The sequence below is a fragment of the Petromyzon marinus genome, unplaced genomic scaffold, assembly GCF_048934315.1.
Source record: "Petromyzon marinus isolate PM22_M1 ecotype Great Lakes invasive population unplaced genomic scaffold, UKy_Petmar_22M1.pri1.0 PM_Scaffold_66, whole genome shotgun sequence".
Classification (NCBI taxonomy): Eukaryota; Metazoa; Chordata; class Hyperoartia; order Petromyzontiformes; family Petromyzontidae; genus Petromyzon; species Petromyzon marinus.
The window spans coordinates 276,756-293,114 of record NW_027423673.1 but is presented as its reverse complement, the minus strand read 5'-3'; the positions used below and the strand labels follow the sequence as shown (position 1 = coordinate 293,114).

The following is a 16,359-nucleotide window of genomic DNA, read 5'->3' as shown; positions in this document are numbered from 1 at the left end:
GATCTAACACGCTAACGATCTAACGATCTAACGATCTAACGCGCTAACGAGCTAACGATCTAACGATCTAACACGCTAACGATCTAACGATCTAACGATCTAAAAATCTAACGATCTAACGATCTAACGAGCTAACGATCTAACGATCTAAAGCGCTAACGAGCTAACCATCTAACGATCTAACGAGCTAACGATCTAACGATCTAACGAGCTAACGAGCTAACGATCTAACGATCTAACGAGCTAACGATCTAACGATCTAAAAATCTAACGATCTAACGATCTAACGAGCTAACGATCTAACGATCTAACGAGCTAATGATCTAATGTGCTAACACGCTGACGAGCTAACGATCTAACGAGCTAACGATCTAACGAGCTAACGATCTAACGAGCTAACGAGCTAACGATCTAACGAGCTAACGATCTAACGATCTAACGAGCTAACGATCTAACGTGCTAACAATCTAACGAGCTAACGATCTAACGAGCTAACGATCTAACGAGCTAACGATCTAACGAGCTAACGAGCTAACGAGCTAACGATCTAACGCGCTAACGATCTAACAAGCTAACGATCTAACGATCTAACGAGCTAACGAGCTAACGATCTAACGAGCTAACGATCTAACGATCTAACGATCTAACCAGCTAACAATCTAACGATCTAACGATCTAACCAGCTAACGATCTAACGATCTAACGAGCTAACGATCTAACGATCTAACAATCTAACGAGCTAACGATCTAACAATCTAACGAGCTAACGAGCTAACGATCTAACGAGCTAACGATCTAACGATCTAACCAGCTAACGATCTAACGATCTAACGCGCTAACGATCTAACGATCTAACGAGCTAACGAGCGGACGAGCTAACGATCTAACGATCTAGCGCACTAACGATCTAACGATCTAACGAGCTAACGAGCGGACGAGCTAACGATCTAACGATCTATCGTGCTAACGATCTAACGAGCTAACGAGCGGACGAGCTGACGCGCTAACGATCTAACGATCTAACGAGTTAACGATCTAACGGGCTAACGATCTAACGAGCTAACGATCTAACGATCTAACGAGCTAACGATCTAACGCGCTAACGAGCTAACGATCTAACGAGATAACGAGCTAACGAGCTAACGAGCTAACGATCTAACGAGCTAACGATCTAACGAGCTAACGATCTAACGAGCTAACGATCTAACGATCTAACGAGCTAACGAGCGGACGAGTTGACGATCTAACGATCTAACGATCTAACAATCTAACGATCTAACGATCTAACAATCTAACAATCTAACGAGCTAACGAGCTAACGAGCTAAAGAGCGGACGAGTTGACAATCTAACGATCTGACGATCTAACGATCTAACAATCTAACGATCTAACGATCTAACAATCTAACGATCTAACGATCTAACGCGCTGACGAGCTATCGAGCTAACGAGCTGACGCGCTAACGATCTAACGATCTAACAATCTAACGATCTAACGAGCTAACGAGCTAACGAGCGGACGAGTTGATGATCTAACGATCTAACGATCTAACAATCTAACGATTTAACGATCTAACGATCTAACGCGCTGACGAGCTAACGAGCTAACGAGCTGACGCGCTAACGATCTAACGATCTAACAATCTAACGAGCTAACGAGCTGACGAGCTGACGTGCTAACGATCTAACGATCTAACAATCTAACGATCTAACGAGCTAACGATCTAACAATCTAACGATCTAACGATCTAACAATCTAACGATCTAACGAGCTAACGATCTAACAATCTAACGATCTAACAATCTAACGATCTAACGATCTAACGCGCTAACAATCTAACAATCTAACGAGCTAACGAGCTAACGATCTAACGATCTAACAATCTAACGATCTAACGATCTAACAATCTAACGATCTAACAATCTAACAATCTAACGAGCTAACGAGCTAACGAGCTAACGAGCGGACGAGTTGACGATCTAACGATCTAACAATCTAACAATCTAACGATCTAACGATCTAACACGCTAATATCTAACGAGCTAACGAACTAACGAGCTAACAATCTAACAAGCTAACGATCTAACGAGATAACGATCTAACGATCTAACAATCTAACGATCTAACGATCTAACAATCTAACGATCTAACGATCTAACAATCTAACAATCTAACAATCTAACGATCTAACAATCTAACGATCTAACGAGCTAACGATCTAACGAGCTAACGAGCTAACGAGCTAACGAGCTAACGAGCTAACGATCTAACGAGCTAACGAGCTAACGAGCTAAGGATCTAACGATCTAACGAGCTAACGATCTAACGAGCTAACGAGCTAACGAGCTAACGAGCTAACGATCTAACGAGCTAACGATCTAACCATCTAACGATCTAACGAGCTAACGATCTAATGAGCTAACGAGCTAACGATCTAAGGATCTAACGAGCTAACGCGCTAACGATCTAACGATCTAACGATCTAACGAGCTAACGAGCTAACGATCTAACCAGCTAACGATCTAACGATCTAACAATCTAACGAGCTAACGAGCTAACGATCTAACCATCTAACGATCTAACAATCTAACGACCTAACAATCTAACAATCTAACGATCTAACCATCTAACGAGCTAACGATCTAACGATCTAACGACCTAACGATCTAACGATCTAATGATCTAACGATCTAACCAGCTAACGATCTAACGATCTAACGAGCTAACGTTCTAACGATCTAACGAGATAACGAGCTAATGATCTAACGAGCTAACGATCTAACGAGCTAACGAGCTAACGATCTAACGACCTAACGAGCTAACGATCTAACGACCTAACGAGCTAACGATCTAACGATCTAACGACCTAACGATCTAACGACCTAACGATCTAACGATCTAACGAGCTAACGATCTAACCAGCTAACGATCTAACGATCTAACAATCTAACGATCTAACGGCCTAACGAGCTAACGATCTAACGATCTAATGACCTAACGAGCTAACGATCTAACGACCTAACGAGCTAACAATCTAACGATCTAACGATCTAACGACCTAACGAGCTGACGATCTAACGATCTAACGATCTAACGCGCTAACGAGCTAACGATCTAACGATCTAATGATCTAACGCGCTAACGATCTAACGCGCTAATGAGCTAACGATCTAATGATCTAACGCGCTAACGATCTAACGATCTAACGAGCTAACGATCTAACGATCTAACGATCTAACACGCTAACGATCTAACGATCTAACACGCTAACGATCTAACGATCTAACGATCTAACACACTAACGATCTAACGATCTAACCAGCTAACGATCTAACGAGCTAACGAGCTAACGATCTAACGATCTAACGATCTACACGCTAACGATCTAACGATCTAACGATCTAACACGCTAACGATCTAACGATCTAACGATCTAACGCGCTAACGAGCTAACGATCTAACGATCTAAAAATCTAACGATCTAACGATCTAACGAGCTAACGATCTAACGATCTAACGCGCTAACGAGCTAACCATCTAACGATCTAACGAGCTAACGATCTAATGATCTAACGAGCTAACGAGCTAACGATCTAACGATCTAACGAGCTAACGATCTAACGATCTAAAAATCTAACGATCTAACGATCTAACGAGCTAACGATCTAACGATCTAACGAGCTAATGATCTAATGTGCTAACACGCTGACGAGCTAACGATCTAACGAGCTAACGATCTAACGAGCTAACGATCTAACGAGCTAACGAGCTAACGATCTAACGAGCTAACGATCTAACGATCTAACGAGCTAACGACCTAACGATCTAACGATCTAACGAGCTAACGATCTAACGATCTAACCAGCTAACGATCTAACGATCTAACAATCTAACTCGCTGACGAGCGGACGAGCGGACGAGCTAACGATCTAACGATCTAACGATCTAACGAGCTAACGAGCTAACGATCTAACGATTTAACGATCTAACGATCTAACGATCTAACCATCTAACGATCTAACGATCTAACAATCTAACGATCTAACGATCTAACAATCTAACAATCTAACGAGCTAACAATCTAACAATCTAACAATCACAATCTAACGATCTAACAATCTAACAATCTAACGATCTAACTCGCTGACGAGCGGACGAGCTAACGAGCTAACGAGCTAACGATCTAACGAGCTAACGATCTAACGCGCTAACGAGCTAACGAGCTAACGTGCTAACGATCTAACGAGCTAACGAGCTAACGAGCTAACGATCTAACACGCTAACGATCTAACGATCTAACGAGCTAACGATCTAACGATCTAACGAGCTAACGATCTAACGAGCTAACGAGCTAACGTGCTAACGATCTAACGAGCTAACGAGCTAACGAGCTAACGATCTAACGATCTAAAGAGCTAACGATCTAACCATCTAACGATCTAACGATCTAAAGAGCTAACGATCTAACCATCTAACGAGCTAACGATCTAACGATCTAACCAGCTAACGATCTAACGATCAAACGATCTAACGACCTAACGATCTAACGCGCTAACGAGCTAACCATCTAACGATCTAACACGCTAACGATCTAACGATCTAAAAATCTAACGATCTAACGATCTAACGATCTAACGAGCTAACGATCTAACGATCTAACGAGCTAACGATCTAATGTGCTGACGCGCTGACGAGCTAACGATCTAACCAGCTAACGATCTAACGATCTAACGATCTAACGATCTAAAAATCTAACGATCTAACGAGCTAACGATCTAACGATCTAACACGCTAACGATCTAACGAGCTAACGATCTAACGATCTAACGAGCTAACGATCTAACGATCTAACGAGCTAACGAGCTAACGAGCTAACGATCTAACGAGCTAACGAGCTAACGTGCTAACGATCTAACGATCTAACGAGCTAACGATCTAACGATCTAACGAGCTAACGATCTAACGATCTAACGATCTAACAATCTAACGATCTAACAATCTAACGTGCTAACGATCTAACGAGCTAACGATCTAACGATCTAACGATCTAACCATCTAACGAGCTAACGATCTAACCATCTAACGAGCTAACGATCTAACGATCTAACGAGCTAACGATCTAACGATCTAACGGTCTAAACATCTAACCATCTAACGAGCTAACGATCTAACGATCTAACGATCTAACCATCTAACGAGCTAACGATCTAACGATCTAATGATCTAACAATCTAACCATCTAACGATCTAACGATCTAACTCGCTGACGAGCGGACGAGCGGACGAGCTAACGATCTAACGATCTAACGATCTAACGAGCTAACGATCTAACGATCTAACCATCTAACCATCTAACCATCTAACGAGCTAACGATCTAACGATCTAACCATCTAACGACCTAACGAGCTAACAATCTAACGATCTAACGATCTAACGACCTAACGAGCTGACGATCTAACGATCTAACGATCTAACGCGCTAACGAGCTAACGATCTAACGATCTAATGATCTAACGCGCTAACGATCTAACGCGCTAATGAGCTAACGATCTAATGATCTAACGCGCTAACGATCTAACGATCTAACGAGCTAACGATCTAACGATCTAACGATCTAACACGCTAACGATCTAACGATCTAACACGCTAACGATCTAACGATCTAACGATCTAACACACTAACGATCTAACGATCTAACCAGCTAACGATCTAACGAGCTAACGAGCTAACGATCTAACGATCTAACGATCTACACGCTAACGATCTAACGATCTAACGATCTAACACGCTAACGATCTAACGATCTAAAGATCTAACGCGCTAACGAGCTAACGATCTAACGATCTAAAAATCTAACGATCTAACGATCTAACGAGCTAACGATCTAACGATCTAACGCGCTAACGAGCTAACCATCTAACGATCTAACGAGCTAACGATCTAATGATCTAACGAGCTAACGAGCTAACGATCTAACGATCTAACGAGCTAACGATCTAACGATCTAAAAATCTAACGATCTAACGATCTAACGAGCTAACGATCTAACGATCTAACGAGCTAATGATCTAATGTGCTAACACGCTGACGAGCTAACGATCTAACGAGCTAACGATCTAACGAGCTAACGATCTAACGAGCTAACGAGCTAACGATCTAACGAGCTAACGATCTAACGAGCTAACGACCTAACGATCTAACGATCTAACGAGCTAACGATCTAACGATCTAACCAGCTAACGATCTAACGATCTAACAATCTAACTCGCTGACGAGCGGACGAGCGGACGAGCTAACGATCTAACGATCTAACGATCTAACGATCTAACGAGCTAACGAGCTAACGAGCTAACGATCTAACGATCTAACGATCTAACCATCTAACGATCTAACGATCTAACAATCTAACGATCTAACGATCTAACAATCTAACAATCTAACGAGCTAACAATCTAACAATCTAACAATCACAATCTAACGATCTAACAATCTAACGATCTAACGATCTAACTCGCTGACGAGCGGACGAGCTAACGAGCTAACGAGCTAACGATCTAACGAGCTAACGATCTAACGCGCTAACGAGCTAACGAGCTAACGTGCTAACGATCTAACGAGCTAACGAGCTAACGAGCTAACGATCTAACACGCTAACGATCTAACGATCTAACGAGCTAACGATCTAACGATCTAACGAGCTAACGATCTAACGAGCTAACGAGCTAACGTGCTAACGATCTAACGAGCTAACGAGCTAACGAGCTAACGATCTAACGATCTAAAGAGCTAACGATCTAACCATCTAACGATCTAACGATCTAAAGAGCTAACGATCTAACCATCTAACGAGCTAACGATCTAACGATCTAACCAGCTAACGATCTAACGATCAAACGATCTAACGACCTAACGATCTAACGCGCTAACGAGCTAACCATCTAACGATCTAACACGCTAACGATCTAACGATCTAAAAATCTAACGATCTAACGATCTAACGATCTAACGAGCTAACGATCTAACGATCTAACGAGCTAACGATCTAATGTGCTGACGCGCTGACGAGCTAACGATCTAACCAGCTAACGATCTAACGATCTAACGATCTAACGATCTAAAAATCTAACGATCTAACGAGCTAACGATCTAACGATCTAACACGCTAACGATCTAACGAGCTAACGATCTAACGATCTAACGAGCTAACGATCTAACGATCTAACGAGCTAACGAGCTAACGAGCTAACGATCTAACGAGCTAACGAGCTAACGTGCTAACGATCTAACGATCTAACGAGCTAACGATCTAACGATCTAACGAGCTAACGATCTAACGATCTAACGATCTAACAATCTAACGATCTAACAATCTAACGTGCTAACGATCTAACGAGCTAACGATCTAACGATCTAACGATCTAACCATCTAACGAGCTAACGATCTAACCATCTAACGAGCTAACGATCTAACGATCTAACGATCTAACGAGCTAACGATCTAACGGTCTAAACATCTAACCATCTAACGAGCTAACGATCTAACGATCTAACGATCTAACCATCTAACGAGCTAACGATCTAACGATCTAATGATCTAACAATCTAACCATCTAACGATCTAACGATCTAACTCGCTGACGAGCGGACGAGCGGACGAGCTAACGATCTAACGATCTAACGAGCTAACGATCTAACGATCTAACCATCTAACCATCTAACCATCTAACGAGCTAACGATCTAACGATCTAACCATCTAACGAGCTAACGATCTAACGATCTAACGATCTAACAATCTAACCATCTAACGATCTAACAATCTAACTCGCTGACGAGCGGACGAGCGGACGAGCTAACGATCTAACGATCTAACGATCTAACCATCTAACGATCTAACAATCTAACGATCTAACGATCTAACAATCTAACGATCTAACAATCTAACGATCTAACAATCTAACGATCTAACGATCTAACAATCTAACGATCTAACGATCTAACAATCACAATCTAACAATCTAACGAGCTAGCGAGCTAACGAGCTAACGAGCAGACGAGTTGACGATCTAACGATCTAACAATCTAACGATCTAACGATCTAACAATCTAACGATCTAACGATCTAACGATCTAACACGCTAATATCTAACGAGCTAACGATCTAACGAGCTAACGATCTAACAAGCTAACGATCTAACGAGCTAACGATCTAACGATCTAACAATCTAACGATCTAACGATCTAACGATCTAACAATCTAACAATCTAACGATCTAATGAGCTAACGATCTAACGAGCTAACGAGCTAACGAGCTAACGAGCTAACGATCTAACGATCTAACGAGCTAACGAGCTAACGAGCTAACGTGCTAACGATCTAACGATCTAACGAGCTAACGATCTAACGATCTAACGAGCTAACGATCTAACGATCTAACAATCTAACGATCTAACAATCTAACGTGCTAACGATCTAACGAGCTAACGATCTAACGATCTAACGATCTAACCATCTAACGAGCTAACGATCTAACCATCTAACGAGCTAACGAGCTAACGATCTAACGATCTAACGAGCTAACGATCTAACGATCTAACGATCTAAACATCTAACCATCTAACGAGCTAACGATCTAACGATCTAACGATCTAACCATCTAACGAGCTAACGATCTAACGATCTAATGATCTAACAATCTAACCATCTAACGATCTAACGATCTAACTCGCTGACGAGCGGACGAGCGGACGAGCTAACGATCTAACGATCTAACGATCTAACGAGCTAACGATCTAACGATCTAACCATCTAACCATCTAACCATCTAACGATCTAACGATCTAACCATCTAACCATCTAACGAGCTAACGATCTAACGATCTAACAATCTAAACATCTAACGATCTAACAATCTAACTCGCTGACGAGCGGACGAGCGGACGAGCTAACGATCTAACGATCTAACGATCTAACCATCTAACGATCTAACAATCTAACGATCTAACGATCTAACAATCTAACGATCTAACAATCTAACGATCTAACAATCTAACGATCTAACGATCTAACAATCTAACGATCTAACGATCTAACAATCACAATCTAACAATCTAACGAGCTAACGAGCTAACGAGCTAACGAGCAGACGAGTTGACGATCTAACGATCTAACAATCTAAAGATCTAACGATCTAACAATCTAACGATCTAACGATCTAACACGCTAATATCTAACGAGCTAACGATCTAACGAGCTAACGATCTAACAAGCTAACGATCTAACGAGCTAACGATCTAACGATCTAACAATCTAACGATCTAACGATCTAACGATCTAACAATCTAACGATCTAACGATCTAACGATCTAACAATCTAACAATCTAACGATCTAACGAGCTAACGATCTAACGAGCTAACGAGCTAACGAGCTAACGATCTAACGATCTAACGAGCTAACGAGCTAACGAGCTAAGGATCTAACGATCTAACGAGCTAACGATCTAACGAGCTAACGAGCTAACGATCTAACGAGCTAACGATCTAACGATCTAACGAGCTAACGAGCTAACGATCTAACGAGCTAACGAGCTAACGATCTAAGGATCTAACGAGCTAACGCGCTAACGATCTAACGATCTAACGATCTAACAATCTAACGAGCTAACGAGCTAACGATCTAACCAGCTAACGATCTAACGATCTAACAATCTAACGAGCTAACGAGCTAACGATCTAACCATCTAACGATCTAACGACCTAACGATCTAACGATCTAACGATCTAACCAGCTAACGATCTAACGATCTAACGAGCTAACGTTCTAACGATCTAACGAGCTAACGAGCTAACGATCTAACGAGCTAACGATCTAACGAGCTAACGAGCTAACGATCTAACGACCTAACGAGCTAACGATCTAACGAGCTAACGAGCTAACGATCTAACGATCTAACGACCTAACGATCTAACGATCTAATGATCTAACGATCTAACCAGCTAACGATCTAACGATCTAACAATCTAACGATCTAACGACCTAACGAGCTAACGATCTAACGACCTGACGAGCTGACGATCTAACGATCTAACGATCTAACGCGCTAACGAGCTAACGATCTAACGATCTAACGATCTAACGATCTAACGCGCTAACGATCTAACGATCTAACGCGCTAACGAGCTAACGATCTAACGATCTAACGCGCTAACGATCTAACGATCTAACGAGCTAACGATCTAACGATCTAACGATCTAACACGCTAACGATCTAAAGATCTAACGATCTAACACACTAACGATCTAACGATCTAACCAGCTAACGATCTAACGAGCTAACGAGCTAACGATCTAACGATCTAACGATCTAACACGCTAACGATCTAACGATCTAACACACTAACGATCTAACGATCTAACGATCTAACACGCTAACGATCTAACGATCTAACGATCTAACGCGCTAACGAGCTAACGATCTAACGATCTAACACGCAAACGATCTAACGATCTAACGATCTAAAAATCTAACGATCTAACGAGCTAACGATCTAACGATCTAACGCACTAACGAGCTAACCATCTAACGATCTAACGAGCTAACGATCTAATGATCTAACGAGCTAACGAGCTAACGATCTAACGATCTAACGAGCTAACGATCTAACGATCTAACGATCTAAAAATCTAACGATCTAACGATCTAACGAGCTAACGATCTAACGATCTAACGAGCTAATGATCTAATGTGCTAACACGCTGACGAGCTAACGATCTAACCAGCTAACGATCTAACGAGCTAACGAGCTAACGAGCTAACAATCTAAAGATCTAACGAGCTAACGATCTAACGAGCTAACGATCTAACGCGCTAACGAGCTAACGAGCTAACGATCTAACGAGCTAACGATCTAACGAGCTAACGATCTAACGAGCTAACGATCTAACGAGCTAACGAGCTAACGATCTAACGAGCTAACGATCTAACGATCTAACGAGCTAACGACCTAACGATCTAACGATCTAACCAGCTAACGATCTAACGATCTAACAATCTAACTCGCTGACGAGCGGACGAGCAGACGAGCTAACGATCTAACGATCTAACGATCTAACGAGCTAACGAGCTAACGATCTAACGATCTAACCATCTAACCATCTAACGATCTAACAATCTAACGATCTAACGATCTAACAATCTAACAATCTAACGAGCTAACGAGCTAACAATCTAACAATCTAACAATCACAATCTAACGATCTAACAATCTAACGATCTAACGATCTAACTCGCTGACGAGCGGACGAGCTAACGAGCTAACGAGCTAACGATCTAACGAGCTAACGATCTAACGCGCTAACGAGCTAACGAGCTAACGTGCTAACGATCTAACGAGCTAACGAGCTAACAAGCTAACGATCTAACACGCTAACGATCTAACGATCTAACGAGCTAACGATCTAACGATCTAACGAGCTAACGATCTAACGAGCTAACGAGCTAACGAGCTAACGAGCTAACGAGCTAACGATCTAACGATCTAAAGAGCTAACGATCTAACCATCTAACGATCTAACGATCTAAAGAGCTAACGATCTAACCATCTAACGAGCTAACGATCTAACGATCTAACCAGCTAACGATCTAACGATCAAACGATCTAACGACCTAACGATCTAACGCGCTAACGAGCTAACCATCTAACGATCTAACACGCTAACGATCTAACGATCTAAAAATCTAACGATCTAACGATCTAACGAGCTAACGATCTAACGATCTAACGAGCTAACGATCTAATGTGCTGACGCGCTGACGAGCTAACGATCTAACCAGCTAACGATCTAACGATCTAAAAATCTAACGATCTAACGATCTAACGATCTAACGATCTAACACGCTAACGATCTAACGATCTAACGATCTAACGAGCTAACGATCTAACGAGCTAACGATCTAACGATCTAACGAGCTAACGAGCTAACGAGCTAACGATCTAACGAGCTAACGAGCTAACGAGCTAACGTGCTAACGATCTAACGATCTAACGAGCTAACGATCTAACGATCTAACGAGCTAACGATCTAACGATCTAACGATCTAACAATCTAACGATCTAACAATCTAACGTGCTAACGATCTAACGAGCTAACGATCTAACGATCTAACGATCTAACCATCTAACGAGCTAACGATCTAACCATCTAACGAGCTAACGAGCTAACGATCTAACGATCTAACGAGCTAACAATCTAACGATCTAACGATCTAACCATCTAACCATCTAACGAGCTAACGATCTAACGATCTAACGATCTAACCATCTAACGAGCTAACGATCTAACGATCTAATGATCTAACAATCTAATGATCTAACGATCTAACGTGCTAACGATCTAACGATCTAACGATCTAACCATCTAACGAGCTAACGATCTAACCATCTAACGAGCTAACGAGCTAACGATCTAACGATCTAACGAGCTTACAATCTAACGATCTAACGATCTAACCATCTAACCATCTAACGAGCTAACGATCTAACGATCTAACGATCTAACCATCTAACGAGCTAACGATCTAACGATCTAATGATCTAACAATCTAACCATCTAACGATCTAACGATCTAACTCGCTGACGAGCGGACGAGCGGACGAGCTAACGATCTAACGATCTAACGAGCTAACGATCTAACGATCTAACGATCTAACGATCTAACCATCTAACCATCTAACAATCTAACGATCTAACGATCTAACAATCACAATCGAACAATCTAACGATCTAACTCGCTGACAAGCGGACGAGCGGACGAGCGAGTCGTGTGCCTCTACCCGTAGATATCGAGCACTCCGATGAATCTTCCACCGGCGTCGCTGCCGCCGCCGCCGCGGTAGTCAGCGTTGCCGGCGGTGTTGGTGTTGGTGTTGGCATTGGTGTTGGTGTTGGCGTTGGTGTTGGTGTTGGCGTTGGTGTTGGTGTTGGTGTTGGCGTTGGCGTTGGTGTTGGCGTTGGTGTTGGCGTTGGTGTTGGTGTTGCCGGTGTTGGTGTTGGTGTTGGTGTTGCCGGTGTTGGTGTTGGTGTTGGCGTTGGTGTTGGCGTTGGTGTTGCCGGTGTTGGTGTTGCCGGTGTTGGTGTTGCCGGCGAGGGCGGCGTTGACGCGCCGGACCAGCCAGGCAAAGAGGGCCGCGTAGAGACGCTTGGCCACGCCGTCACGAGCTGCCGCCGCCTGGCCCGGTGCCAGCGGCTTGGCAATCGTCTCCCCGGCGGTGCGGATCTCTCGCTGGCACAGCGAGCGGGACAGACACCGGGCGGTGCTGCTGGTGCTGGAGGCGGTGGTGGAGGTGGAGGTGGAGGCGGTGGTGGAGGTGGAGGCGGTGGTGGAGGTGGTGGAGGTGGAGGCGGTGGTGGTGGGCAGTGCGAGGAGGTCGCACAGAGCTTGGAGGTGGGGGTCTGATGGCTAGGGAGAGGAGGGAGAGAGGGGGGGAGAGAGGGGGGGGGAGAGGGGGGAGGGAGGGAGGAGGGAGGAGGGAGGGAGGGAGGGAGAGAGGGAGGGGGGAGGGAGGAGGGAGGGAGGGAGTGAGGGAGGGAGGGAGGGAGGGGGGAGAGGGAGGGAGGGAGGAGGGAGGGGGGAGGGAGGAGGGAGGGAGGGAGGGAGGGAGGGAGGGAGGGAGGGAGGGAGGGAGGGAGGGGGGGAAGGAGGGGGGAGAGAGGGAGGGAGGGGGGAGGAGGGAGGGAGGGAGGGAGGGAGGGAGGGAGGGAGGAGAGGGATGGAGGAGAGGGAGGGAGGGGGGAGGGGGGAGGGAGGGAGAGAGGAGGGAGGGAGGGAGGGAGGGGGGAGAGGGAGGGAGGGAGGAGGGAGGGGGGAGGGAGGAGGGAGGGAGGGAGGGAGGGAGGGAGGGAGGGGGGGAAGGAGGGGGGAGAGAGGGAGGGAGGGGGGAGGAGGGAGGGAGGGAGGGAGGGAGGGAGGGAGGGAGGGAGGGAGGGAGGGAGGGAGGGAGGGAGGGAGGGAGGGAGGGAGGGAGGGAGGGAGGGAGGGAGGGAGGGAGGGAGGGAGGGAGGGAGGGAGGGAGGGAGGGAGGGAGGGAGGGAGGGAGGGAGGGAGGGAGGGAGGGAGGGTGAGCCACATTGTAGTTTAAGAAATCAGAGATTTAAGCAGAGGTGGTGATTTTCATTATGAGACCTCCTTTGCCAGTAACGAGATATAGTAATAGGTTTTACCCTTTTAACTGGCACAAAAACAGACAAAGTTTATTCAGGGCATCGTCTTTGCAATAACCACAACACAAGCAGTCACAAATGGTGGTGATGATGTTTCTTCTTTGGTTCTTTCGGTAAAGTCACCACCACGTAGAATGATAATAAAATAATAAATTGATCAAATAAAATAACACAATAATATTCTCACGACGTTTCGGCCACAACACAAGCGGCCTTCATCAGGTGAAGGGACGAGACTGTCTGGTAGGACAGCGCTGGAGTGAGATGTTGATGGTAATTGTAGCGATGATGTTGATGATGGTAGTGATGATGTTGATGGTGATGTTGATGATGATGTTGATGATGATGTAGATGATGATGTAGATTATATTGATGTTGATGATGATGATGTTGATGATGATGTAGATGATGATGTTGATGGCAATGGTAGCGATGATGTTGATGATGGTAGTGATGTTGGTGTTGATGATGTTGATGGTAATGGTAATGTTGATGATGTTGATGTTGATGTAGATGATGATGTAGATGATGATGTTGATGATGATGTTGATGATGGTAGTGATGTTGGTGGTGATGATGTTGATGGTAATGGTAGCGATGATGTTGATGATGGTGGTGATGTTGGTGATGATGTTGATGGTAATGGTGGCGATGATGTTGATGATGGTAGTGATGTTGGTGGTGATGATGTTGATGATGATGTAGATGATGATGTAGATGATGATGGTGATGATGATGTTGATCATGCTGATGATGATGATGTTACTGATGATGATGCTGATGATGATGCTGATGATGTTGATGATGCTGATGATGATGCTGATGATGTTGATGATGTTGATGATGATGCTGATGATGTAGATGATGGTGATGATGTTGATGATGATGATGATGTAGATGATGAAGTTGATGATGTAGATGATGTAGATGATGATGTTGATGTTGATGATGTTGATGATGATGATGTTACTGATGTTGATGTTGGTGATGATGTAGATGATGATGTTGATGATGTTGATGATGATGTAGATGATGATGTTGATGATGTTGATGTTGTTACTGATGATGATGATGATGTTGATGATGTTGATGATGATGATGATATTGATGATGTTGATGATGAAGTTGATGATATAGATGATGTAGATGATGATGTTGATGATGTTGATGATGTAGATGATGATGATGTTGATGATGTTACTGATGATGATGATGATGGTGATGATGTTGATGATGATGATGATGATGTAGATGATGTAGATGATGTAGATGATGATGTAGATGATGTTGATGATGTTGATGATGATGATGTAGATGATGATGTTGATGATGATGATGATGTAGATGATGTAGATGATGAAGTTGATGATATAGATGATGTAGATGATGATGTTGATGATGTTGATGATGTAGATGATGATGATGTTGATGATGTTGACGATGATGATGATGATGATGTTGATGATGTTGATGATGTAGATGATGATGATGTTGATGATGTTGACGATGATGATGATGATGATGTTGACGATGATGATGATGATGATGATGTAGATGATGATGATGTTGATGATGTAGATGATGATGATGATGATGATGTTACTGATGATGATGATGATGTAGATGATGATGTTGATGATGTTGATGATGTAGATGATGATGATGTTGATGATGTTACTGATGATGATGATGTTGATGATGTTGATGATGTAGATGATGATGATGTTGATGATGTTACTGATGATGATGATGTTGATGATGTTGATGATGTTGATGATGTTGATGATGACGATGATGATGATGATGATGTTGATGATGTTGATGATGTTGATGATGTTGATGATGTTACTGATGATGATGACGATGATGATGTTGATGATGATGATGATGTTGATGATGTTACTGATGATGATGACGATGATGTTGATGATGATGATGATGTAGATGATGATGTTGATGATGTTGATGTTGTTACTGATGATGATGATGACGATGATGATGATGATGATGACGATGATGATGATGATGATGTTGATGATGTAGATGATGTTACTGATGATGATGTTGATGATGTTGATGATGATGATGATGTAGATGATGATGTTGATGATGTTGATGTTGTTACTGATGATGATG

The 16,359-nt window shown here is 43.1% G+C and overlaps 1 protein-coding gene across 1 annotated transcript in view; it reads right to left on the bottom strand.

Annotated features, from left to right (window-relative positions):
• LOC116937063 (unconventional myosin-Va-like) overlaps positions 1 to 16,359 on the bottom strand; it is a 200,352-nt gene that overhangs the window by 101,090 nt on the left and 82,903 nt on the right. The window contains exon 10 of the mRNA XM_076064735.1: positions 12,837 to 13,462. Coding sequence (XP_075920850.1) covers positions 12,837 to 13,462 — 626 coding nt within the window. The remainder of the gene's footprint in view (positions 1 to 12,836; positions 13,463 to 16,359) is intronic.